The following is a 25,718-nucleotide window of genomic DNA, read 5'->3' as shown; positions in this document are numbered from 1 at the left end:
TTCTCCACCATGACCCCTGTTCTCCACCATGACCCCTGTTCTCCACCATGACCCCAGTTCTCCACCATGACCCCTGTTCTCCATCTTGACCCCTGCTCTCCACCATGACCCCTGTTCTCCATCTTGACCCCTGTTCTCCACCATGACCCCTGTTCTCCACCATGACCCCTGTTCTCCATATTGACCCCTGTTCTCCATATTGACCCCTGTTCTCCACCATGACCCCTGTTCTCCACCATGACCCCTGTTCTCCATCTTGACCCCTGTTCTCCATCTTGACCCCTGTTCTCCATATTGACCCCTGTTCTCCACCATGAGCCCTGTTCTCTATCTTGACCCCTGTTCTCCATATTGACCCCTGTTCTCTATCCTGAACTCTGTTCTCCATCTTGACCCCTGTTCTCCATCTTGACCCCTGTTCTCCATCTTGACCCCTGTTCTCTATCCTGAACTCTGTTCTTTGTTCTTTTTGGAATGTGGAATTTCACAGCTTTAAAGAAAGAAAAATACAGAATTTCAAAAACGTCCAAGTCTCTGTGAGGGGGAGGGGGTCACACAGGTTCTCTCCAGGTAGAGGCTGTCCTTAACTACAGATCTAGAGTCAGATTACTTTACCTCCCAATAGGATGACCAATTTTCCTTTTGGACGGCTACTGGGTGTGCAGGCTTTTGTTTCAGCCCTTCTCTAACAAACCTGTCAGCAAACCAGCAAGACTTGGTCCTGTGTTCACATGAACACGTCAGTCAGTGCTGTGGTAGAGCACAATCCTACAAACCCACGGCAGCCTCCCAGGGCAGGAGCACCAGCCACCCCTGCTTTAGGGGGAGGACAGCGTGGCTACGTCCCAAGTTGCGCCCTATTCCCTACGTAGTACACTACTCTTACCAGAGCACCTATGGGGCTAACCTGGGTAAAAGTAGTGAACTTAATAGGGAATAGGGTGCCATTTGAGATGGGATGTGGCCCATATCTCACCCTGTATCATTCAGCAGTCAGGGACAACCTCTACCTGAGACCGTCAGAGAAACTTGTGTTTGCTGATTGGACAGAGGATGAGGCACCGGAGAAGGCCTCGCATCCACAGGCAGTGGACCAGAGGGAGGAGGAAGAGGAGGCTGGCTCCTGTAGAGCAGTAGAGGGCTATCACTGTACTCTCCTCTGGAAGGAAACACTTAGACAGGCCGTAACCATTGGAGGAGAACGAACCCTTGGAGAGGAGAGAGAGAAGGGTGACGGAGAGAGAGAGGGGTGTGATGGAGAGAGAGAGAGGGGTGTGATGAGAGAGAGAGGGGTGTGATGGAGAGAGAGAGAGGGGTGTGATGAGAGAGAGAGGGTGTGATGGAGAGAGAGAGAGGGGTGTGATGGAGAGAGAGAGGGTGTGATGGGAGAGAGAGAGGGGTGTGATGGAGAGAGAGGGGGTGATGGAGAGAGAGAGGGGTGATGGAGAGAGAGAGGGTGTGATGAGAGAGAGAGGGGTGTGATGGGAGAGAGAGAGGGGTGTGATGGAGGGAGAGAGAGAGGTGTGATGGAGAGAGAGAGTGAGAGGGGTGTGATGAGAGAGAGAGAGGGGTGTGATGGAGAGAGAGGGTGTGATGAGAGAGAGAGGGGTGTGATGGAGAGAGAGAGAGGGGTGTGATGGAGAGAGAGAGGGTGTGATGGAGAGAGAGAGGGTGTGATGGAGAGAGAGGGGGTGATGAGAGAGAGAGGGGTGACGGAGAGAGAGGGGTGTGATGGAGAGAGAGAGGGTGTGATGGAGAGAGAGAGGGGTGTGATGGAGGGAGAGTGAGAGGGGGTGTGATGGAGAGAGAGAGTGAGAGGGGTGTGATGGAGAGAGAGAGTGAGAGGGGTGTGATGAGGAGAGAGGGGTGTGATGGAGAGAGAGAGGGGTGTGATGGAGAGAGAGAGGGGTGTGATGGAGAGAGAGAGAGGGTGTGATGGAGAGAGAGAGAGGGGTGTGATGGAGAGAGAGAGGGTGTGATGGAGAGAGAGAGGGGTGATGGAGAGAGAGAGGGGTGTGATGGGAGAGAGAGAGGTGTGATGGATGGAGAGGGGTGTGATGGAGAGAGAGAGGGGTGTGATGGAGAGAGAGAGGGGTGTGATGGAGAGAGAGAGGGGGTGACGGAGAGAGGGGTGTGATGGAGAGAGAGAGGGGGGTGTGATGAGAGAGAGAGGAGAGAGAGAGAGTGAGGGGGGTGACGGAGGGAAACGAGAGAGAGGGGTGACAGAGGGAGAGGAGAGAGAGAGGTAGAGGTAGAGATGTGTGTGTACATCCTGGGATTAAAGGAGATGGCTGAAGCACAAACTGGTGTGGGATCAGGCTAAGAGGTACCAAGGCATTGTTAGAGTTGCGGTACAGTAGGTATAATTAGTTAATTTGTTAGTTAGTTAGTTAGTGACTTACCAGTATGAAACTGGGGTTGTTGCGGTTCCTCCAGTTGAAGGACGGAACACTGATCTCTGGGTACTTGTTGTCATGGAGAACCTGACAACCACTGTGGGTGTGGCCACTGAGAACTAGGCGGGGCTTAAACCACTGCAGCAGCTGGGAAGGAGGGTGAGAACCAATCAAACACTCTTGATAACCAGTTCCTATATCTAGGTTTAGATCACTAGATGAAAATCTGACTTTACATTCAAAAAGTATTCAGACCCCTTCCCTTTTTCCACATTTTGTTACGTTCTAAAATAAATCTAATTACCCCCCCCTCATCAATCTACACACAATACCCCATAATGACATCACAATACCCCATAACGACATCACAATACCCCATAACGACATCACAATACCCCATAATGACATCACAATACCCCATAATGACATCACAATACCCCATAAAGACATCACAATACCCCATAATGACATCACAATACCCCATAACGACATCACAATACCCCATAATGACATCACAATACCCCATAATGACATCACAATACCCCATAACGACATCACAATACCCCATAACGACATCACAATACCCCATAATGCCATCACAATAGGTCAGAGAGGTCAGAGAGGTCACAGAGAGCTGCATGATGACCACTGGCCACATTATAGATGTTGAAAGCGGCAGGTACCCTAGTGGTTAGAGGCAGGTAGCCTAGTGGTTAGAGTGTAGGGGCGGCAGGTCCCCTAGTGGTTAGAGGCAGGTAGACTAGTAGTTAGAGGCAGGTACCCTAGTGGGGTGGCAGGTACCCTAGTGGGGCGGCAGGTACCCTAGTAGTTAGAGGTAGGTACCCTAGTGGTTAGAGGGGCAGGTAGCCTAGTGGTTAGAGACAGGTAGCCTAGTGGTTAGAGGCAGGTAGCCTAGTGGTTAGACAGACAGGTACCCCCAGTGGTTAGAGACAGGTAGCCCAGTGGTTAGAGGCAGGTAGCCCAGTGGTTAGAGACAGGTAGCCTAGTGGTTAGAGACATTTAGCATAATGAGGCAGGTCAGTGGTTATAAGACATCACAATAGCCCAGTGGTTAGATCACAGGTAGCCTAGTGGTTATCACAATACAGGTAGCCTAGTGGTTAGAGGCAGGTACCATAGTGGTTAGAGGCAGGTTTCTACCCCATTTGACAGTGTAGGGCGGCAGTTAGCCTAGTGGTTAGAGGCAGGTCCCTAGTGGTTAGAGGCAGGTAGACTAGTAGGGGAGGCAGGTACCTAGTTCCATTGCATCACCCTGGGGAGCAATTTAGTGAGCAGGTACCTAGTGGTTAGTGGGGGCAGGTATTCTAGTGGTTGGAGACAGGAGCCTTGGTTGAGGCAGGTGTCCTAGTGGTTAGGACAGTTGCCTAGTGGTTAGAGCAAAAACAAGCCTAGTGGTTGGACATAAGACAGGAGCAGAGTGGTTAGAGGCAGGTAGCCTAGGGGTTAAAGACAGGTAGCATCCTAGTGGTTAGAGGGACAGGTAGCCTAGTGGTTTCTAAAGGTAACAGACTAGTGGGGAGGCAGGTAGCCTGAGGGAGTGGTTAGAGGCAGGCAGCCCAGTGGTTAAGGAAAGGTAGCCTGTGGCTAGAGGCAGGTAGCCTAGTGGGAGGCAGGTAGCCTAGTGGTTAGAGGCAGGTAACCTAGTGGTTAGAGGCAGGTAGCCTAGTGGTTAGAGACAGGTAGCCTAGTGGTTAGAGGCAGGTAGCCTAGTGGTTAGAGGCAGGTAGACTAGCGGGGAGACAGGTAGACTAGTAGTTAGAGGCAGGTAGACTAGTGGTTAGAGGTAGGTACCCTAGTGGTTAGAGGGGCAGGTAGCCTAGTGGTTAGAGGACAGGTCATTAGTGGGTATTAGAGGCAGGTAGCCTAGCGGTTAGTGACATCAGCCTAGTGGTTAGAGACAGGTCAGGGTGGTAGAGTCCAGGTAGCCCAGTGGTGCAGACATCACTATAAGCCCAGTGGTTCAACCTGATAGAGCTTGGTAGGATCTGCCAGTGGTCAGACTAGTGGGGCAGGTAGCCCAGCGGTTAGAGGCAGGTAGGTCTGGGGAGAGGCTGAATCATGACCAGAAGGTTAGAGGCAGGTACCCAGTGGTTGAGGCAGGTAGCCTAGTGGTCTGAGTACTTATGTAAAGTTAGCCTATATGGTTAGAGGCAGGTCCCTAGTGGTTAAAACAGGTAGACTAGTAGTTAGAGGCAGGTCAGATGGAGGTAGGTAGACTAGTGGAGACTAGCAGGTACCCTAGTAGTTAGAGGCAGGTACCCTAGTGGTTAGAGGGGCAGGTAGCCTAGTGGTTAGAGACAGGTAGCCTAGTGGTTAGAGGCAGGTAGCCTAGTGGTTAGAGACAGGTAGCCTAGTGGTTAGAGACAGGTAGCCTAGTGGTTAGAGACAGGTAGCCTAGTGGTTAGAGGCAGGTAGCCTAGTGGTTAGAGGCAGGTAGCCTAGTGGTTAGAGGGACAGGTAGCCTAGTGGAGGAAGGTACCTAGTGGGGCGGCAGGTAGCCTAGTGGGGAGGCTAGTGGTTAGAGGCAGGTAGCCTAGTGGTTAGAGGGCAGGTAGCCTAGTGGCTAGAGGCAGGTAGCCTAGTGGGGGGATAATACCAGGTGGGGAGGCAGGCCTAGTGGTTAGAGGCAGGTAGCCTAGTGGTTAGAGGCAGGTAACCTAGTGGTTAGAGGCAGGTAGCCTAGTGGTTAGAGACAGGTAGCCTAGTGGTTAGAGGCAGGTAGCCTAGTGGTTAGAGGCAGGTAGACTAGCGGGGAGACAGGTAGACTAGTAGTTAGAGGCAGGTAGACTAGTGGGGAGGCAGTTAGACTAGCGGGGAGGCAGGTAGACTAGTGGGGAGGGAGGTAGACTAGTGGGGCGACAGGTAGACTACTGGTTAGAGGCAGGTAGACTAGTGGTTAGAGGCAGGTAGACTAGTGGTTAGAGGCAGGTAGACTAGTGGGGCGGCAGGTAGACTAGAGGGGCGGCAGGTAGACTAGTGGGGCGGCAGGTAGACTAGAGGGGCGGCAGGTAGACTAGAGGGGAGGCAGGTAGACTAGTGGGAGGGAGGCAGGTAGACTAGTGGGTTAGGGGCGGCAGGTAGACTAGAGGGAGGCAGGTAGACTAGTGGGGCGGCAGGTAGACTAGTGGGAGGCAGGTAGACTAGAGGGGAGGCAGGTAGACTAGTGGTTAGAGGCAGGTAGACTAGTGGGGAGGCAGGTAGACTAGAGGGGAGGCAGGTAGACTAGTGGGGAGGCAGGTAGACTAGAGGGGAGGCAGGTAGACTAGTGGGGAGGCAGGTAGACTAGTGGGGAGGCAGGTAGACTAGAGGGGAGGCAGGTAGACTAGTGGGGAGGCAGGTAGACTAGTGGGGAGGCAGGTAGACTAGAGGGGAGGCAGGTAGACTAGTGGGGAGGCAGGTAGACTAGTGGGGAGGCAGGTAGACTAGTGGGGAGCCAGGTAGACTAGTGGGGCGGCAGGTAGACTAGAGGGGAGGCAGGTAGACTAGTGGGAGGCAGGTAGACTAGTGGGGAGGCAGGTAGACTAGAGGAGGCAGGTAGACTAGTGGGGAGGCAGGTAGACTAGTGGGAGGCAGGTAGACTAGTGGGGAGGCAGGTAGACTAGTGGGGAGGCAGGTAGACTAGTGGTTAGAGGCAGGTACCCTAGTGGGGAGGCAGGTAGCCTAGTGGTTAGAGGCAGGTAGCCTAGTGGTTAGAGGAAGGTAGCCTAGTGGCTAGAGGCAGGTAGCCTAGTGGGGCGGCAGGTAGCCTAGTGGTTAGAGGCAGGTAGCCTAGTGGTTAGAGGCAGGTAGCCTAGTGGTTAGAGGCAGGTAGCCTAGTGGTTAGAGGCAGGTAGAATAGTGGTTAGAGGCAGGTAGACTAGCGGGGAGGCAGGTAGACTAGTGGGGCGGCAGGTAGACTAGTAGTTAGAGGCAGGTAGACTAGTGGTTAGAGGCAGGTAGACTAGTGGGGAGGCAGGTAGACTAGCGGGGAGGCAGGTAGACTAGTGGGGAGGGAGGTAGACTAGTGGGGCGACAGGTAGACTAGTGGTTAGAGGCAGGTAGACTAGTGGAGAGGCAGGTAGACTAGTGGTTAGAGGCAGGTAGACTAGTGGTTAGAGGCAGGTAGACTAGTGGGGCGGCAGGTAGACTAGAGGGGCGGCAGGTAGACTAGTGGGGCGGCAGGTAGACTAGTGGGGCGGCAGGTAGACTAGTGGGGAGGCAGGTAGACTAGAGGGGAGGCAGGTAGACTAGTGGGGAGGCAGGTAGACTAGTGGGGAGGCAGGTAGACTAGTGGGGAGGCAGGTAGACTAGTGGGGGAGGCAGGTAGACTAGTGGGGAGGCAGGTAGACTAGTGGGGAGGCAGGTAGACTAGAGGGGAGGCAGGTAGACTAGTGGGGAGGCAGGTAGACTAGTGGGGAGGCAGGTAGACTAGAGGGGAGGCAGGTAGACTAGTGGGGAGGCAGGTAGATTAGTGGGGATGCAGGTAGACTAGTGGGAGGCAGGTAGACTAGTGGGAGGCAGGTAGACTAGAGGGGAGGCAGGTAGACTAGTGGGGCGGCAGGTAGACTAGTGGGGAGGCCGGTAGACTAGTGGGGAGGCAGGTAGACAAGTGGTTGGAGGCAGGTAGACTAGTGGGGAGGCAGGTAGACTAGTGGGGAGGCAGGTAGACTAGAGGGGAGGCAGGTAGACTAGAGGGGAGGCAGGTAGACTAGAGGGGAGGCAGGTAGACTAGTGGGGAGGCAGAGGGGAGGCAGGTAGACTAGTGGGAGGCAGGTAGACTAGGGGAGGCAGGTAGACTAGTGGGGAGGCAGGTAGACTAGAGGGGAGGCAGGTAGACTAGTGGGGAGGCAGGTAGACTAGTAGGGGAGGCAGGTAGACTAGTGGGGAGGCAGGTAGACTAGTGGGGAGGCAGGTAGACTAGTGGGGAGGCAGGTAGACTAGAGGGGAGGCAGGTAGACTAGTGGGGAGGCAGGTAGACTAGTGGGGAGGCAGGTAGCCTAGTGGTTAGAGGCAGGTAGACTAGTGGGGAGGCAGGTAGACTAGTGGGGAGGCAGGTAGACTAGTGGGGAGGCAGGTAGACTAGTGGGGAGGCAGGTAGACTAGTGGGGGAGGCAGGTAGACTAGTGGGGCGGCAGGTAGACTAGAGGGGAGGCAGGTAGACTAGTGGGGAGGCAGGTAGACTAGTGGGGAGGCAGGTAGACTAGTGGGGAGGCAGGTAGACTAGTGGTTAGGAGCAGCAGGTAGACTAGTGGGGAGGCAGGTAGACTAGAGGGGAGGCAGGTAGACTAGTGGGGAGGCAGGTAGACTAGTGGGGAGGCAGGTAGACTAGTGGGGAGGCAGGTAGACTAGAGGGGAGGCAGGTAGACTAGTGGGGGAGGCAGGTAGACTAGTGGGGAGGCAGGTAGACTAGTGGGGAGGCAGGTAGACTAGTGGGGAGGCAGGTAGACTAGAGGGGAGGCAGGTAGACTAGTGGGGAGGCAGGTAGACTAGTGGGAGGCAGGTAGACTAGTGGGGAGGCAGGTAGACTAGTGGGGAGGCAGGTAGACTAGTGGGAGGCAGGTAGACTAGTGGGGAGGCAGGTAGACTAGTGGGGAGGCAGGTAGACTAGTGGGGAGGCAGGTAGCCTAGTGGGGAGGCAGGTAGACTAGTGGGGAGGCAGGTAGCCTAGTGGGGAGGCAGGTAGACCTAGTGGTTAGAGGCAGGTAGACTAGTGGGAGGCAGGTAGCCTAGTGGGAGGCAGGTAGACTAGTGGGAGGCAGGTAGACTAGCGGGGAGGCAGGTAGACTAGTGGGGAGGCAGGTAGACTAGTGGGGAGGCAGGTAGACTAGTGGGGAGGCAGGTAGACTAGTGGGGAGGCAGGTAGACTAGTGGGGAGGCAGGTAGACTAGTGGGGAGGCAGGTAGACTAGTGGGGCGTCAGGTAGACTAGTGGGGAGGCAGGTAGACTAGTGGGAGGCAGGTAGACTAGTGGGAGGCAGGTAGACTAGTGGGGAGGCAGGTAGACTAGTGAGGGGAGGCAGGTAGACTAGAGGGGAGGCAGGTAGACTAGTGGGGGAGGCAGGTAGACTAGTGGGGAGGCAGGTAGACTAGTGGGGAGGCAGGTAGACTAGTGGGGAGGCAGGTAGACTAGTGGGGCGGCAGGTAGACTAGTGGGGAGGCAGGTAGACTAGTGGGGAGGCAGGTAGACAAGTGGTTAGAGGCAGGTAGACTAGTGGGGAGGCAGGTAGACTAGTGGGGAGGCAGGTAGACTAGTGGGGAGGCAGGTAGACTAGTGGGGAGGCAGGGAGGCAGGTAGACTAGTGGGGAGGCAGGTAGACTAGTGGGGAGGCAGGTAGTCTAGTGGGGAGGCAGGTAGACTAGTGGGGAGGCAGGTAGACTAGTGGGGAGGCAGGTAGACTAGTGGGGAGGCAGGTAGACTAGTGGGGAGGCAGGTAGACTAGAGGGGAGGCAGGTAGACTAGTGGGGAGGCAGGTAGACTAGTGGGGAGGCAGGTAGACTAGTGGGGCGGCAGGTAGACTAGAGGGGCGGCAGGTAGACTAGTGGGGAGGCAGGTAGACTAGAGGGGAGGCAGGTAGACTAGTGGGGCGGCAGGTAGACTAGTGGGGAGGCAGGTAGACTAGTGGGGAGGCAGGTAGACTAGTGGGGAGGCAGGTAGACTAGTGGGGAGGCAGGTAGACTAGTGGGGAGGCAGGTAGACTAGTGGGGAGGCAGGTAGACTAGAGGGGAGGCAGGTAGACTAGTGGGGAGGCAGGTAGACTAGTGGGGAGGCAGGTAGACTAGTGGGGAGGCAGGTAGACTAGAGGGGAGGCAGGTAGACTAGAGGGGAGGCAGGTAGACTAGTGGGGAGGCAGGTAGACTAGTGGGGAGGCAGGTAGACTAGTGGGGAGGCAGGTAGACTAGTGGGAGGCAGGTAGACTAGTGGGGAGGCAGGTAGACTAGTGGGGAGGCAGGTAGACTAGATGGGAGGCAGGTAGACTAGTGGGGAGGCAGGTAGACTAGTGGGGAGGCAGGTAGACTAGAGGGGAGGCAGGTAGACTAGTGGGGAGGCAGGTAGACTAGTGGGGAGGCAGGTAGACTAGTGGGGAGGCAGGTAGACTAGTGGGGAGGCAGGTAGACTAGTGGGGGAGGCAGGTAGACTAGTGGGGAGGCAGGTAGACTAGTGGGGAGGCAGGTAGACTAGAGGGGAGGCAGGTAGACTAGTGGGGGAGGCAGGTAGACTAGTGGGGAGGCAGGTAGACTAGTGGGGCGTCAGGTAGACTAGTGGTTAGAGGCAGGTAGACTAGCGGGGAGGCAGGTAGACTAGTGGGGAGGCAGGTAGTCTAGTGGGGAGGCAGGTAGACTAGTGGTGCGGCAGGTAGACTAGTGGGGAGGCAGGTAGACTAGAGGGGAGGGAGGTAGACTAGTGGGGAGGCAGGTAGACTAGTGGGGAGGCAGGTAGACTAGTGGGGAGGGAGGCAGGTGGGGAGGCAGAGACTAGTGGGGAGGCAGGTAGACTAGAGGGGAGGCAGGTAGACTAGTGGGGAGGCAGGTAGACTAGTGGGGAGGCAGGTAGACTAGTGGGGAGGCAGGTAGACTAGTGGGGAGGCAGGTAGACTAGTGGGGAGGCAGGTAGACTAGTGGGGGAGGCAGGTAGACTAGTGGGAGGCAGGTAGACTAGTGGGAGGCAGGTAGACTAGTGGGGAGGCAGGTAGACTAGTGGGGGCAGGCAGACTAGAGGGGAGGCTAGACTAGTGGGGAGGCAGGTAGACTAGTGGGGGAGGCAGGTAGACTAGTGGTGGGGAGGCAGGTAGACTAGAGGGGAGGCAGGTAGACTAGTGGGGAGGCAGGTAGACTAGTGGGGAGGCAGGTAGACTAGTGGGGAGGCAGGTAGACTAGTGGGGAGGCAGGTAGACTAGTGGGGAGGCAGGTAGACTAGTGGGGAGGCAGGTAGACTAGAGGGGAGGCAGGTAGACTAGTGGGGAGGCAGGTAGACTAGTGGGGAGGCAGGTAGACTAGTGGGGCGTCAGGTAGACTAGTGGGGAGGCAGGTAGACTAGTGGGGAGGCAGGTAGACTAGTGGGGAGGCAGGTAGACTAGTGGGGAGCAGGTAGGCTAATGGTTAAGAGGCAGGTAGACTAGTGGGGAGGCAGGTAGACTAGTGGGGAGGCAGGTAGACTAGTGGGGAGGCAGGTAGACTAGTGGGGAGGCAGGTAGACTAGAGGGGAGGCAGGTAGACTAGTGGGGAGGCAGGTAGACTAGTGGGGAGGCAGGTAGACTAGTGGGGAGGCAGGTAGACTAGTGGGGAGGCAGGTAGACTAGTGGGGAGGCAGGTAGACTAGCGGGGAGGCAGGTAGACTAGTGGGGGGAGGCAGGTAGACTAGTGGGGAGGCAGGTAGACTAGTGGGAGGCAGGTAGACTAGTGGGGAGGCAGGTAGACTAGTGGGGAGGCAGGTAGACTAGTGGGGGGCAGGTAGACTAGTGGGGAGGCAGGTAGACTAGAGGGAGGCAGGTAGACTAGTGGGGAGGCAGGTAGACTAGTGGGGAGGCAGGTAGACTAGTGGGGAGGCAGGTAGACTAGTGGGGAGGCAGGTAGACTAGTGGGGAGGCAGGTAGACTAGTGGTGCGGCAGGTAGACTAGTGGGGAGGCAGGTAGACTAGAGGGGAGGCAGGTAGACTAGTGGGGAGGCAGGTAGACTAGTGGGGAGGCAGGTAGACTAGTGGGGGAGGCAGGTGGGGAGGCAGGTAGACTAGTGGGGAGGCAGGTAGACTAGTGGGGAGGCAGGTAGACTAGAGTGGGGAGGCAGGTAGACTAGTGGGAGGCAGGTAGACTAGTGGGGAGGCAGGTAGACTAGTGGGGAGGCAGGTAGACTAGTGGGGAGGCAGGTAGACTAGTGGGGAGGCAGGTAGACTAGATGGGAGGCAGGTAGACTAGTGGGGAGGCAGGTAGACTAGTGGGGAGGCAGGTAGACTAGATGGGAGGCAGGTAGCCTAATGGTTAGAGGCAGGTAGACTAGTGGGAGGCAGGTAGACTAGTGGGGAGGCAGGTAGACTAGTGGGGAGGCAGGTAGACTAGATGGGAGGCAGGTAGACTAGATGGGAGGCAGGTAGACTAGAGGGGAGGCAGGTAGACTAGTGGTTAGAGGCAGGTAGACTAGTGGGGAGGCAGGTAGACTAGTGGGGAGGCAGGTAGACTAGTGGGGAGGCAGGTAGACTAGTGGGGAGGCAGGTAGACTAGTGGGGAGGCAGGTAGACTAGTGGGGAGGCAGGTAGACTAGAGGGGAGGCAGGTAGACTAGTGGGGGGAGGCAGGTAGACTAGTGGGGAGGCAGGTAGACTAGTGGGGAGGCAGGTAGACTAGTGGGGCGGCAGGTAGACTAGTGGGGCATCAGGTAGACTAGTGGGGAGGCAGGTAGACTAGTGGGGAGGCAGGTAGACTAGAGGGGAGGCAGGTAGACTAGAGAGGAGGCAGAGGGGAGGCAGGTAGACTAGAGGGGAGGCAGGTAGACTAGAGGGGAGGCAGGTAGACTAGTGGGGCGGCAGGTAGACTAGTGGGGAGGCAGGTAGACTAGTGGGGAGGCAGGTAGACTAGTGGGGAGGCAGGTAGACTAGTGGGAGGCAGGTAGACTAGTGGGGAGGCAGGTAGACTAGTGGGGAGGCAGGTAGACTAGTGGGGCGTCAGGTAGACTAGTGGGGCGGCAGGTAGACTAGTGGGAGGCAGGTAGACTAGTGGGGCGTCAGGTAGACTAGTGGTTAGAGGCAGGTAGACTAGAGGGGAGGCAGGTAGACTAGTGGGGAGGCAGGTAGACTAGTGGTTAGAGGCAGGTAGACTAGTGGGGAGGCAGGTAGACTAGAGTGGGAGGCAGGTAGTCTAGTGGTTAGGAGACTAGTGGGGAGGCAGGTAGCCTAGTGGTTAGGCAGTAGTAGAGGGGAGGCAGGTAGCCTAGTGGTTAGAGGCAGAGGAGGCAGGTAGCCTAGTGGTTAGAGTGTAGAGGGGCAGGTAGCCTAGTGGTTAGAGGTGTAGAGGGCAGGTAGCCTAGTGGTTAGCAGTGTGGGGAGGCAGGTAGCCTAGTGGTTAGAGTGTAGAGGGGAGGCAGGTAGCCTAGTGGTTAGGCAGTGTAGTGGGGGGAGGCAGGTAGCCTAGTGGTTAGAGGCAGGAGGCAGGTAGCCTAGTGGTTAGGAGTGTAGAGGGGCAGGTAGCCTAGTGGTTAGAGTGTAGAGGAGGCAGGTAGTCTAGTGGTTAGAGTGTAGAGGAGGCAGGTAGACTAGTGGTTAGAGGCAGAGGAGGCAGGTAGTCTAGTGGTTAGAGGTAGAGGGGCAGGTAGACTAGTGGTTAGAGTAGTAGAGGAGGCAGGTAGCCTAGTGGATAGAGTGTAGAGGGGCAGGTAGACTAGTGGTTAGAGTGTAGAGGAGGCAGGTAGTCTAGTGGTTAGAGTGGAGAGGAGGCAGGTAGTCTAGTGGTTAGAGAGGGAGAGGAGGCAGGTAGTCTAGTGGTTAGAGTGTAGGGAGGCAGGTAGCCTAGTGGTTAGAGGAGGCAGGCAGGTAGTCTAGTGGTTAGGGAGGGCGGCAGGTAGTCTAGTGGTTAGAGGAGGGAGGCAGGTAGACTAGTGGTTAGAGTGGAGGGAGGCAGGTAGCCTAGTGGTTAGAGAGGAGAGGAGGCAGGTAGTCTAGTGGTTAGAGAGTGTAGAGGAGGCAGGTAGCCTAGTGGTTAGAGGAGGGGGCGGCAGGTAGTCTAGTGGTTAGAGGAGAGGGGCGGCAGGTAGCCTAGTGGTTAGGGAGAGGCGGCAGGTAGTCTAGTGGTTAGAGGGGAGGGGCGGCAGGTAGTCTAGTGGTTAGAGGGGAGGGGAGGCAGGTAGTCTAGTGGTTAGGAGACTAGGAGGGGCAGGTAGCCTAGTGGTTAGAGGAGGGCGGCAGGTAGTCTAGTGGTTAGAGGAGACTAGCGGCAGGCAGTCTAGTGGTTAGAGTGGAGGGTGGCAGGTAGCCTAGTGGTTAGAGTGGAGGGGGCAGGTAGACTAGTGGTTAGAGGGGAGGGGCGGCAGGTAGCCTAGTGGTTAGAGGGAGGGCGGCAGGTAGCCTAGTGGTTAGAGGGGAGGGCGGCAGGCAGCCTAGTGGTTAGGGGAGGGGCGGCAGGTAGCCTAGTGGTTAGAGGAGAGGCGGCAGGTAGTCTAGTGGTTAGAGGAGGGCGGCAGGTAGTCTAGTGGTTAGAGGGGGGCGGCAGGTAGCCTAGTGGTTAGAGGGAGGGCGGCAGGTAGCCTAGTGGTTAGAGGGGAGGGGCGGCAGGTAGACTAGTGGGGAGGCAGGTAGACTAGTGGGGAGGCAGGTAGACTAGTGGGGAGGGAGGTAGACTAGTGGGGCGGCAGGTAGACTAGTGGGGTGGCAGGTAGACTAGTGGTGCGGCAGGTAGACTAGTGGGGAGGCAGGTAGACTAGTGGGGAGGCAGGTAGACTAGATGGGAGGCAGGTAGCCTAGTGGTTAGAGGCAGGTAGACTAGTGGGGCGTCAGGTAGACTAGTGGTTAGAGGCAGGTAGACTAGTGGGGCGTCAGGTAGACTAGTGGTTAGAGGCAGGTAGACTAGTGGGGCGTCAGGTAGACTAGTGGGGAGGCAGGTAGACTAGTGGGGAGGCAGATAGACTAGTAGGGCGTCAGGTAGACTAGTGGGGAGGCAGGTAGACTAGTGGGGAGGCAGGTAGACTAGTGGGGAGGCAGGTAGACTAGTGGGGCGGCAGGTAGACTAGTGGGGCGTCAGGTAGACTAGTGGGGAGGCAGGTAGACTAGTGGGGTGGCAGGTAGACTAGTGGGGAGGCAGGTAGACTAGTGGGGAGGCAGGTAGACTAGTGGGGCGTCAGGTAGACTAGTGGGGCGGCAGGTAGACTAGTGGGGCGTCAGGTAGACTAGTGGGGAGGCAGGTAGACTAGTGGGGCGGCAGGTAGACTAGTGGGGCGTCAGGTAGACTAGTGGTTAGAGGCAGGTAGACTAGAGGGGAGGCAGGTAGACTAGTGGGGAGGCAGGTAGACTAGTGGTTAGAGGCAGGTAGACTAGTGGGGAGGCAGGTAGACTAGTGGTTAGAGGCAGGTAGACTAGTGGGGAGGCAGGTAGACTAGTGAGGCGTCAGGTAGTCTAGTGGTTAGAGTGTAGAGTAGGCAGGTATCCTAGTGGTTAGAGTGTAGAGGAGGCAGGTAGCCTAGTGGTTAGAGTGTAGAGGGGCAGGTAGCCTAGTGGTTAGAGTGTAGAGGAGGCAGGTAGCCTAGTGGTTAGAGTGTAGAGGGGGCAGGTAGCCTAGTGGTTAGAGTGTAGAGGAGGCAGGTAGCCTAGTGGTTAGAGTGTAGAGGGGGCAGGTAGCCTAGTGGTTAGAGTGTAGAGGCGGCAGGTAGCCTAGTGGTTAGAGTGTAGAGAGGGGGCAGGTAGCCTAGTGGTTAGAGTGCAGTAGAGGAGGCAGGTAGTCTAGTGGTTAGAGTGTAGAGGGGGCAGGTAGTCTAGTGGTTAGAGTGTAGAGGAGGCAGGTAGTCTAGTGGTTAGAGTGTAGAGGGGCAGGTAGACTAGTGGTTAGAGTGTAGAGGCGGCAGGTAGCCTAGTGGTTAGAGTGTAGAGGAGGCAGGTAGCCTAGTGGTTAGAGTGTAGAGGCGGCAGGTAGCCTAGTGGTTAGAGTGTAGAGGCGGCAGGTAGCCTAGTGGTTAGAGTGTAGAGGCGGCAGGTAGCCTAGTGGTTAGAGTGTAGAGGGGGCAGGTAGCCTAGTGGTTAGAGTGTAGAGGAGGCAGGTAGTCTAGTGGTTAGAGTGTAGAGGGGGCAGGTAGCCTAGTGGTTAGAGAGTAGAGGAGGCAGGTAGTCTAGTGGTTAGAGTGTAGAGGGGGCAGGTAGACTAGTGGTTAGAGTGTAGAGGAGGCAGGTAGCCTAGTGGTTAGAGTGTAGAGGGGGCAGGTAGACTAGTGGTTAGAGTGTAGAGGAGGCAGGTAGTCTAGTGGTTAGAGTGGAGAGGAGGCAGGTAGTCTAGTGGTTAGAGGGGAGAGGAGGCAGGTAGTCTAGTGGTTAGAGTGTAGAGGAGGCAGGTAGTCTAGTGGTTAGAAGGAGGGCGGCAGGTAGTCTAGTGGTTAGAGTGGAGGGGCGGCAGGTAGCCTAGTGGTTAGAGGGAGGGGCGGCAGGTAGTCTAGTGGTTAGAGTGGAGGGGTGGCAGGTAGCCTAGTGGTTAGAGGAGAGGAGGCAGGTAGTCTAGTGGTTAGAGTGTAGAGGAGGCAGGTAGCCTAGTGGTTAGAGGGAGGGCGGCAGGTAGTCTACTGGTTAGAGGGGGGCGGCAGGTAGCCTAGTGGTTAGAGGGAGAGGCGGCAGGTAGTCTAGTGGTTAGAGGGGAGGGCGGCAGGTTGTCTAGTGGTTAGAGGGGAGGGGCGGCAGGTAGTCTAGTGGTTAGAGGGGAGGGCGGCAGGTAGCCTAGTGGTTAGAGGGGAGGCGGCAGGTAGCCTAGTGGTTAGAGGGGAGAGGCGGCAGGTAGTCTAGTGGTTAGAGTGGAGGGTGGCAGGTAGCCTAGTGGTTAGAGTGGAGGGGCGGCAGGTAGACTAGTGGTTAGAGTGGAGGGCGGCAGGTAGTCTAGTGGTTAGAGGGGGGCGGCAGGTAGCCTAGTGGTTAGAGGGGAGGGCGGCAGGTAGTCTAGTGGTTAGAGGGAGGGGCGGCAGGTAGTCTAGTGGTTAGAGTGGAGGGCGGCAGGTAGTCTAGTGGTTAGAGGGGAGGGGCGGCAGGTAGCCTAGTGGTTAGAGGGAGGGGCGGCAGGTAGCCTAGTGGTTAGAGGGAGGGGCGGCAGGTAGCCTAGTGGTTAGAGGGGAGGCGGCAGGTAGCCTAGTGGTTAGAGGAGGGCGGCAGGTAGTCTAGTGGTTAGAGGGGAGGGGCGGCAGGTAGTCTAGTGGTTAGAGGGGAGGGGCGGCAGGTAGCCTCGTGGTTAGAGGGGAGGGGCGGCAGGTAGCCTAGTGGTTAGAGGGGAGGGGCGGCAGGTAGTCTAGTGGTTAGAGGGGAGGGGCGGCAGGTAGTCTAGTGGTTAGAGGGGAGGGGCGGCAGGTAGTCTATTGGTTAGAGGGGAGGGGCGGCAGGTAGTCTAGTGGTTAGAGCGTTGGGCCAGTAACCGAAAGGTTGCTGGATTGGTTCCCAAGTTGACAAGGTAAAAATCCACTGTTCCTAGGACCGTCATTGTAAATAAGAATTTGTTCTTAACTGACTTGCCTCGTTAAATAAAAACTAAAAACATGATGACCATAGTGGCTGCCAGTCAGTCCGTGTTGTCATGTCATCTCCCTGTCAGTTATTATTCAAAACACGTTGGGCTTCATAACGACAGCAATGGAGGTTGGCAAGAGCACAAACTGATCTGGGACCAGTCTATCAGTGGTCCACGTACCCTGTGAGAGGCCTCCTGAGACAGCACGTCGTACTTCTCTCTGAACAGCAGGTGGCGCTCTTCAGGAGGAGCAGCATCCCGACCCGTACAGCCCGCATCACTCACCCGGTACAGAGGGTAATGCTGAGGGAGAAACAGACAGGAAAAGCTGTTGAATACCTGGCTTTCCAACAGGTACATGATATAGTTCAGAAAAATACAAAAGACGATGTCACAAGTTCCAGATACATTTGAATATTAGAAACAACTGCAGCGTCTTGAAGCAGGACACTAACTCTCCTCACTTTATCTCTTGAAGCAGGACACTAACTCTCCTCACTTTATCTCTTGAAGCAGGACACTAACTCTCCTCACTTTATCTCTTGAAGCAGGACACTAACTCTCCTCACTTTATCTCTTGAAGCAGGACACTAACTCTCCTCACTTTATCTCTTGAAGCAGGACACTAACTCTCCTCACTTTATCTCTTGAAGCAGGACACTAACTCTCCTCACTTTATCTCTTGAAGCAGGACACTAACTCTCCTCACCTTATCTCTTGAAAGCAGGACACTAATTCTCCTCACTTTATCTCTTGAAGCAGGACACTAACTCTCCTCACTTTATCTCTTGAAGCAGGACACTAACTCTCCTCACTTTATCTATTGAAAGCAGGACACTAACTCTCCTCACTTTATCTCTTGAAGCAGGACTAACTCTCCTCACTTTATCTCTTGAAGCAGGACACTAACTCTCCTCACTTTATCTCTTGAAGCAGGACACTAACTTTCCTCACTTTATCTCTTGAAAGCAGGACACTAACTCTCCTCACTTTATCTCTTGAAGCAGGACTAACTCTCCTCACTTTATCTCTTGAAGCAGGACACTAACTCTCCTCACTTTATCTCTTGAAAGCAGGACACTAACTCTCCTCACTTTATCTCTTGAAAGCAGGACACTAACTCTACTCACTTTATCTCTTGAAGCAGGACACTAACTCTCCTCACTTTATCTCTTGAAGCATGAAGGGGCATGAACATGTAACAGGGTAGTGGTTGTTACTATGTAACAGGGGTTATTACTATGTAACAGGGCTTATTACTATGTAACAGTGTAGTGGTTATTACTATGTAACAGGGGTTATTACTATGTAACAGTGTAGTGGTTGTTACTATGTAACAGTGTAGTGGTTGTTACTATGTAACAGTGTAGTGGTTGTTACTATGTAACAGTGTAGTGATTATTACTATGTAACAGTGTAGTGGTTATTACTATGTAACAGTGTAGTGGTTGTTACTATGTAACAGTGTAGTGGTTATTACTATGTAACAGGGGTTATTACTATGTAACAGGGGTTATTACTATGTAACAGGGGTTATTACTATGTAACAGTCTAGTGGTTGTTACTATATAACAGTGTAGTGGTTGTTACTATGTAACAGTGTAGTGGTTGTTACTATGTAACGGGTTATTACTATGTAACAGTTTAGTGGTTATTACTATGTAACAGTGTAGTGGTTAGTTACTATGTAACAGTGGTTATTACTATGTAGTGGTTATTACTATGTAACAGTGTAGTGGTTGTTACTATGTAACAGGGGTTGTTACTATGTAACAGTGTAGTGGTTGTTACTATGTAACAGGGGTTATTACTATGTAACAGTGTAGTGGTTATTACTATGTAACAGTGTAGTGGTTGTTACTATGTAACAGGGTTATTACTATGTAACAGTGTAGTGGTTATTACTATGTAACAGTGTAGTGGTTGTTACTATGTAACAGTTTAGTGGTTATTACTATGTAACAGTGTAGTGGTTGTTACTATGTAACAGTGTAGTGGTTATTACTATGTAACAGTGTAGTGGTTATTACTATGTAACAGTTTAGTGGTTATTACTATGTAACAGTGTAGTGGTTATTACTATGTAACAGTGTAGTGGTTATTACTATGTAACAGTGTAGTGGTTATTACTATGTAACAGTGTAGTGGTTATTACTATGTAACAGTTTAGTGGTTATTACTATGTAACAGTGTAGTGGTTGTTACTATGTAACAGTGTAGTGGTTATTACTATGTAACAGTGTAGTGGTTATTACTATGTAACAGTGTAGTGGTTATTACTATGTAACAGTTTAGTGGTTATTACTATATAACAGTGTAGTGGTTGTTACTATGTAACAGTGTAGTGGTTATTACTATAACAGTGTAGTGGTTATTACTATGTAACAGTGTAGTGGTTATTACTATGTAACGGGTTATTACTATGTAACAGTGTAGTGGTTATTACTATGTAACAGTGTAGTGGTTATTACTATGTAACAGTGTAGTGGTTATTACTATGTAACAGTGTAGTGGTTGTTACTATATAACAGTGTAGTGGTTATTACTATGTAACAGTGTAGTGGTTATTACTATGTAACAGTGTAGTGGTTATTACTATGTAACAGGGGTTATTACTATGTAACAGTGTAGTGGTTGTTACTATGTAACAGTGTAGTGGTTATTACTATGTAACAGTGTAGTGGTTATTACTATGTAACAGTGTAGTGGTTGTTACTATGTAACAGTGTAGTGGTTATTACTATGTAACAGTTTAGTGGTTATTACTATGTAACAGTGTAGTGGTTATTACTATATAACAGTTTAGTGGTTATTACTATGTAACAGTGTAGTGGTTATTACTATGTAACAGGGGTTATTACTATGTAACAGTGTAGTGGTTATTACTATGTAACAGTTTAGTGGTTGTTACTATGTAACAGTGTAGTGGTTATTACTATATAACAGTTTAGTGGTTATTACTATGTAACAGTGTAGTGGTTATTACTATATAACAGGTTATTACTATGTAACAGGGGTTATTACTATGTAACAGTTTAGTGGTTATTACTATGTAACAGTTTAGTGGTTATTACTATGTAACAGGGGTTATTACTATGTAACAGTTTAGGGGTTATTACTATGTAACAGTTTAGTGGTTATTACTATGTAACATGTTGTTACTATGTAACAGTGTAGTGGTTGTTACTATGTAACAGTGTAGTGGTTATTACTATGTAACAGGGGTTATTACTATGTAACAGTGTAGTGGTTGTTACTATGTAACAGTGTAGTGGTTGTTACTATGTAACAGTGTAGTGGTTATTACTATGTAACAGTGTAGTGGTTGTTACTATGTAACAGGGGTTATTACTATGTAACAGGGGTTATTACTATATAACAGTGTAGTGGTTATTACTATGTAACAGTGTAGTGGTTGTTACTATGTAACAGGGGTTATTACTATGTAACAGTGTAGTGGTTATTACTATAAAACAGTGTAGTGGTTGTTACTATGTAACAGTGTAGTGGTTATTACTATGTAACAGGGGTTATTACTATGTAACAGTGTAGTGGTTATTACTATAAAACAGTGTAGTGGTTGTTACTATGTAACAGTGTAGTGGTTGTTACTATGTAACAGTGTAGTGGTTATTACTATGTAACAGTGTAGTGGTTATTACTATGTAACAGTGTAGTGGTTGTTACTATGTAACAGTGTAGTGGTTGTTACTATGTAACAGTGTAGTGGCTGTTACTATGTAACAGTGTAGTGGTTGTTACTATGTAACAGTGTAGTGGTTATTACTATGTAACAGTGTAGTGGTTGTTACTATGTAACAGTGTAGTGGATATTACTATGTAACAGTGTAGTGGTTGTTACTATGTAACAGTGTAGTGTAACAGTTTAGTGGTTATTACTATGTAACAGTGTAGTGGTTATTAACAGTGTAGTGGTTATTACTATGTAACAGTGTAGTGGTTGTTACTATGTGGTTATTACTATGTAACAGTGTTATTACTATGTAACAGGGTTATTACTATGTAACAGTGTAGTGGTTATTACTATGTAACAGTGTAGTGGTTATTACTATGTAACAGGGGGTTATTACTATGTGTAGTGGTTATTACTATGTAACAGTGTAGTGGTTATTACTATGTAACAGTGTAGTGGTTATTACTATGTAACAGTGTAGGGTTATTACTATGTAACAGTGTAGTTTGTTACTATGTAACAGTGTAGTGGTTATTACTATGTAACAGTGTAGTGGTTATTAATTACTATGTAACAGTGTAGTGGTTATTACTATGTAACAGTGTAGTGGTTATTACTATGTAACAGTGTAGTGGTTATTACTATGTAACAGTGTAGTGGTTATTACTATGTAACAGTGTAGTGGTTATTACTATGTAACAGTGTAGTGGTTATTACTATGTAACAGTGTAGTGGTTATTACTATGTAACAGTGTAGTGGTTATTACTATATGTTATTACTATGTAACAGTGTAGTGGTTATTACTATGTGTAGTGGTTGTTACTATGTAACAGTGTAGTGGTTATTACTATGTAACAGTTATTACTATGAAGCAGTGTAGTGGTTGTTACTATGTAACAGTGTAGTGGTTATTACTATGTAACAGTGTAGTGGTTATTACTATCACTTTATTACTATGTAACAGTGTAGTGGTTGTTACTATGTAACAGTGTAGTGGTTGTTACTATGTAACAGTGTAGTGGTTGTTACTATGTAACAGTGTAGTGGTTATTACTATGTAACAGTGTAGTGGTTATTACTATGTAACAGTGTAGTGGTTGTTACTATGTAACAGTGTAGTGGTTGTTACTATGTAACAGTTACTATGTAGTGGTTATTACTATGTAACAGTGTAGTGGTTATTACTATGTAACAGTTTAGTGGTTATTACTATGTAACAGTGTAGTGGTTGTTTATTACTATGTAACAGTGTAGTGGTTATTACTATGTAACAGTGTAGTGGTTATTACTATGTAACAGTGGTTATTACTATGTAACAGGGGTTATTACTATGTAACAGTGTAGTGGTTATTACTATGTAACAGTGTAGGGTTATTACTATGTAACAGTGTAGGTTATTACTATGTAACAGTGTAGTGGTTGTTACTATGTAACAGTGTAGTGGTTATTACTATGTAACAGTAACAGTGGTTATTACTATGTAACAGTGTAGTGGTTATTACTATGTAACAGTGTTATTACTATGTAACAGTGTAGTGGTTATTACTATGTAACAGTGTAGTGGTTGTTACTATGTAACAGTGTAGGGTTATTACTATGTAACAGTGTAGTGGTTATTACTATGTAACAGTGTAGGGTATTACTATGTAACAGGGGTTATTACTATGTAACAGTGTAGTGGTTATTACTATGTAACAGTGTAGTGGTTGTTACTATGTAACAGGGGTTATTACTATGTAACAGTGTAGTGGTTATTACTATGTAACAGTGTAGTGGTTATTACTATGTAACAGGGGTTATTACTATGTAACAGTGTAGTGGTTATTACTATAAAACAGTGTAGTGGTTGTTACTATGTAACAGTGTAGTGGTTGTTACTATGTAACAGTGTAGTGGTTATTACTATGTAACAGTGTAGTGGTTACTATTACTAGTGGTTGTAACTAGTGTAGTGGTTGTTACTATGTAACAGTGTAGTGGCTGTTACTATGTAACAGTGTAGTGGTTGTTACTATGTAACAGTGTATCTTTACTATGTAACAGTGTAGTGGTTATTACTATGTAACAGTGTAGTGGTTGTTACTATGTAACAGTGTAGTGGTTATTACTATGTAACAGTGTAGTGGTTGTTACTATGTAACAGTGTAGTGGTTGTTACTATGTAACAGTGTAGTGGTTATTACTATGTAACAGTTTAGTGGTTATTACTATGTAACAGTGTAGTGGTTATTACTATGTAACAGTGTAGTGGTTATTACTATGTAACAGTGTAGTGGTTGTTACTATGTAACAGTGTAGTGGTTATTACTATGTAACAGTGTAGTGGTTATTACTATGTAACAGGGGTTATTACTATGTAACAGTGTAGTGGTTGTTACTATGTAACAGTGTAGTGGTTATTACTATGTAACAGGGGTTATTACTATGTAACAGTGTAGTGGTTATTACTATGTAACAGTGTAGTGGTTGTTACTATGTAACAGTGTAGTGGTTATTACTATGTAACAGGGGTTATTACTATGTAACAGTGTAGTGGTTGTTACTATGTAACAGTGTAGTGGTTATTACTATGTAACAGTGTAGTGGTTATTACTATGTAACAGTGTAGTGGTTGTTACTATGTAACAGTGTAGTGGTTATTACTATGTAACAGTGTAGTGGTTATTACTATGTAACAGTGGTTATTACTATGTAACAGGGGATATTACTATGTAACAGTGGTTATTACTATGTAACAGTGTAGTGGTTATTACTATGTAACAGGGGTTATTACTATGTAACAGGGGTTATTACTATGTAACAGGGGTTATTACTATATAACAGGGGTTATTACTATGTAACAGGGGTTATTACTATGTAACAGGGGTTATTACTATGTAACAGGGGTTATTACTATGTAACAGGGGTTATTACTATGTAACATGGGTTATTACTATGTCACAGGGGTTATTACTATGTCACAGTGTAGTGGTTATTACTATGTAACAGGGGAGTGGTTATTACTATGTAACAGGGGTTATTACTATGTAACAGGGGTTATTACTACAGGGGTTATTACTATGTAACAGGGGTTATTACTATGTAACAGGGGTTATTACTATGTAACAGGGGTCTACCTGCAGGATGATGGGTGTTGTAGAAGGATAGGTCCACGCGTCTTGGCAGTATTCTCTTATAATGCTGGACTCAGAATTCTGGCAGATAACAAAACATTAAAGTGAAACAGAGGAGAGGAGTAATGTGGTACATACAGTCGCAATATACACGCTGTTTTATCGCGCATGCAATATTTTCCAAGGCCCTTCTCCCCCGATTGCTTAGTTTTTCCGGGCAGCCAGCTCTAGTAAGAGTCTTGGTGGTTCCAAACTTCCTCCATTTAAGAATGATGGAGGTCACTGTGTTCTTGGGGACCTTCAATGCTGCAGACATTTTTTGGTACCCTTCCCCAGATCTGTGCCTCGACACAATCCTGTCTCGGAGCTCTACGGACAATTCCTTCAACCTCATGGCTTGGTTTTTGCTATGACATGCACTGTCAACTGTGGGACCTTATATAGACAGGTGTGTGTCTTTCCAAATCATGTCCAGTCAATTGAATTTACCACCAGGTGGACTCTAATCATGTTGTAGAAACATCAAGGATGATCAATGAAAACAGGATGCACCTGAGCTCAATTTCGAGTCTCATAGCAAAGGGTCTGAATACTTATGTACATAAAGTATTTCAGTTTTTAAATTTGAATAAATTAGGAAAACCTGTTTTCTCTTTGTCATGATGGGGTATTGTGTGTAGATTGAAGAAAAACATTTTAAAAATCCATTTTAGAATAAGGCTGTAATGTAATTATGATTTAAACAGTAGGTAAACATTATTAAAGGGACCAGTGTTCCATTATTAAAGTGACCAGTGTTCCATTATTAAAGGGACCAGTGTTCCATTATTAAAGGGACCAGTGTTCCATTATTAAAGGGACCAGTGTTCCATTATTAAAGGGACCAGTGTTCCATTATTAAAGTGACCAGTGTTCCATTATTAAAGTGACCAGTGTTCCATTATTAAAGTGACCAGTGTTCCATTATTAAAGTGACCAGTGTTCCATTATTAAAGTGACTAGTGTTCCATTATTAAAGTGACCAGTGTTCCATTATTAAAGTGACCAGTGTTCCATTATTAAAGGGACCAGTGTTCCATTATTAAAGTGACCAGTGTTCCATTATTAAAGTGACCAGTGTTCCATTATTAAAGTGACCAGTGTTCCATTATTAAAGTGACCAGTGTTCCATTATTAAAGTGACCAGTGTTCCATTATTAAAGTGACAAGTGTTCCATTATTAAAGTGACCAGTGTTCCATTATTAAAGTGACCAGTGTTCCATTATCAAAGTGACCAGTGTTCCATTATTAAAGTGACCAGTGTTCCATTATTAAAGTGACCAGTGTTCCATTATTAAAGTGACCAGTGTTCCATTATTAAAGTGACCAGTGTTCCATTATTAAAGTGACCAGTGTTCCATTATTAAAGTGACCAGTGTTCCATTATTAAAGTGACCAGTGTTCCATTATTAAAGTGACCAGTGTTCCATTATTAAAGTGACTAGTGTTCCATTATTAAAGGGACCAGTGTTCCATTATTAAAGTGACCAGTGTTCCATTATTAAAGTGACCAGTGTTCCATTATTAAAGTGACCAGTGTTCCATTATTAAAGTAACCAGTGTTCCATTATTAAAGTGACCAGTGTTCCATTATTAAAGTGACCAGTGTTCCATTATTATAGTGACCAGTGTTCCATTATTAAAGTGACTGGTGTTCCATGTCTATGTATATAGGGCAGCATCCTCTAAGGTGCAGGGTTGAGTAACCGGGTGGTGCAGTCTCTAAGGTGCAGGGTTGAGTAACCAGGTGGTGCAGTCTCTAAGGTGCAGGGTTGAGTAACCGGGTGGTGCAGTCTCTAAGGTGCAGGGTTGAGTAACCAGGTGGTGCAGTCTCTAAGGTGCAGGGTTGAGTAACCGGGTGGTGCAGTCTCTAAGGTGCAGGGTTGAGTAACCGGGTGGTGCAGTCTCTAAGGTGCAGCCCGTCAGAAAGTCCAGTACCCAGTTGCACAGGTTCGGGGTCGAGACCCAGGGTCTTGAGCTTGATGACGAGTTTGGAGGGTTCTATGGTGTTGAATGGGGCGGTAAACAAATTGAAGTGGGTCTAGGGTATCAGGTAAGGTGGAGGTGATATGATCCTTGACTAGTCTCTCGGAGCACTTCATGATGACAGAAGTGAGTGCTATGGGACGAAAGTCATTTAGTTCAGTTATCTTTTCTTTCTTGGTTCTTCAGTTATCTTTGCTTTCTTGGTTCTTCAGTTATCTTTGCCCCCCCACCTTTCTTCTTCCCAGAGAGTTCTTTATTCCTGTCTGTGCGATGTACTGAGATCCCAGCTGGCTGTTTGGATAGGGACAGTATGTCCAGAGA

General features: G+C 49.4%; 1 protein-coding gene across 1 annotated transcript in view; it reads right to left on the bottom strand.

Moving 5' to 3' along the window:
• Positions 1-106: 106 nt before the first annotated feature.
• The window catches only part of LOC115126014 (metallophosphoesterase 1-like), a 35,967-nt gene continuing 10,355 nt past the window's right edge, over positions 107-25,718 (bottom strand). Inside the window, exons 6-9 of the mRNA XM_065013811.1 lie at positions 23,375-23,452; positions 16,744-16,866; positions 2,403-2,543; positions 107-1,208 (exon numbers count right to left, since the gene is read on the bottom strand). Coding sequence (XP_064869883.1) covers positions 1,020-1,208; positions 2,403-2,543; positions 16,744-16,866; positions 23,375-23,452 — 531 coding nt within the window. The 3' untranslated portion in view covers positions 107-1,019. The remainder of the gene's footprint in view (positions 1,209-2,402; positions 2,544-16,743; positions 16,867-23,374; positions 23,453-25,718) is intronic.

This window comes from Oncorhynchus nerka, linkage group LG9b (genome assembly GCF_034236695.1).
Source record: "Oncorhynchus nerka isolate Pitt River linkage group LG9b, Oner_Uvic_2.0, whole genome shotgun sequence".
In the NCBI taxonomy this organism is placed as follows: domain Eukaryota; kingdom Metazoa; phylum Chordata; class Actinopteri; order Salmoniformes; family Salmonidae; genus Oncorhynchus; species Oncorhynchus nerka.
The sequence above is the reverse complement of the archived record's forward strand: the minus strand, read 5'-3'. Positions and strand labels throughout refer to the sequence as shown.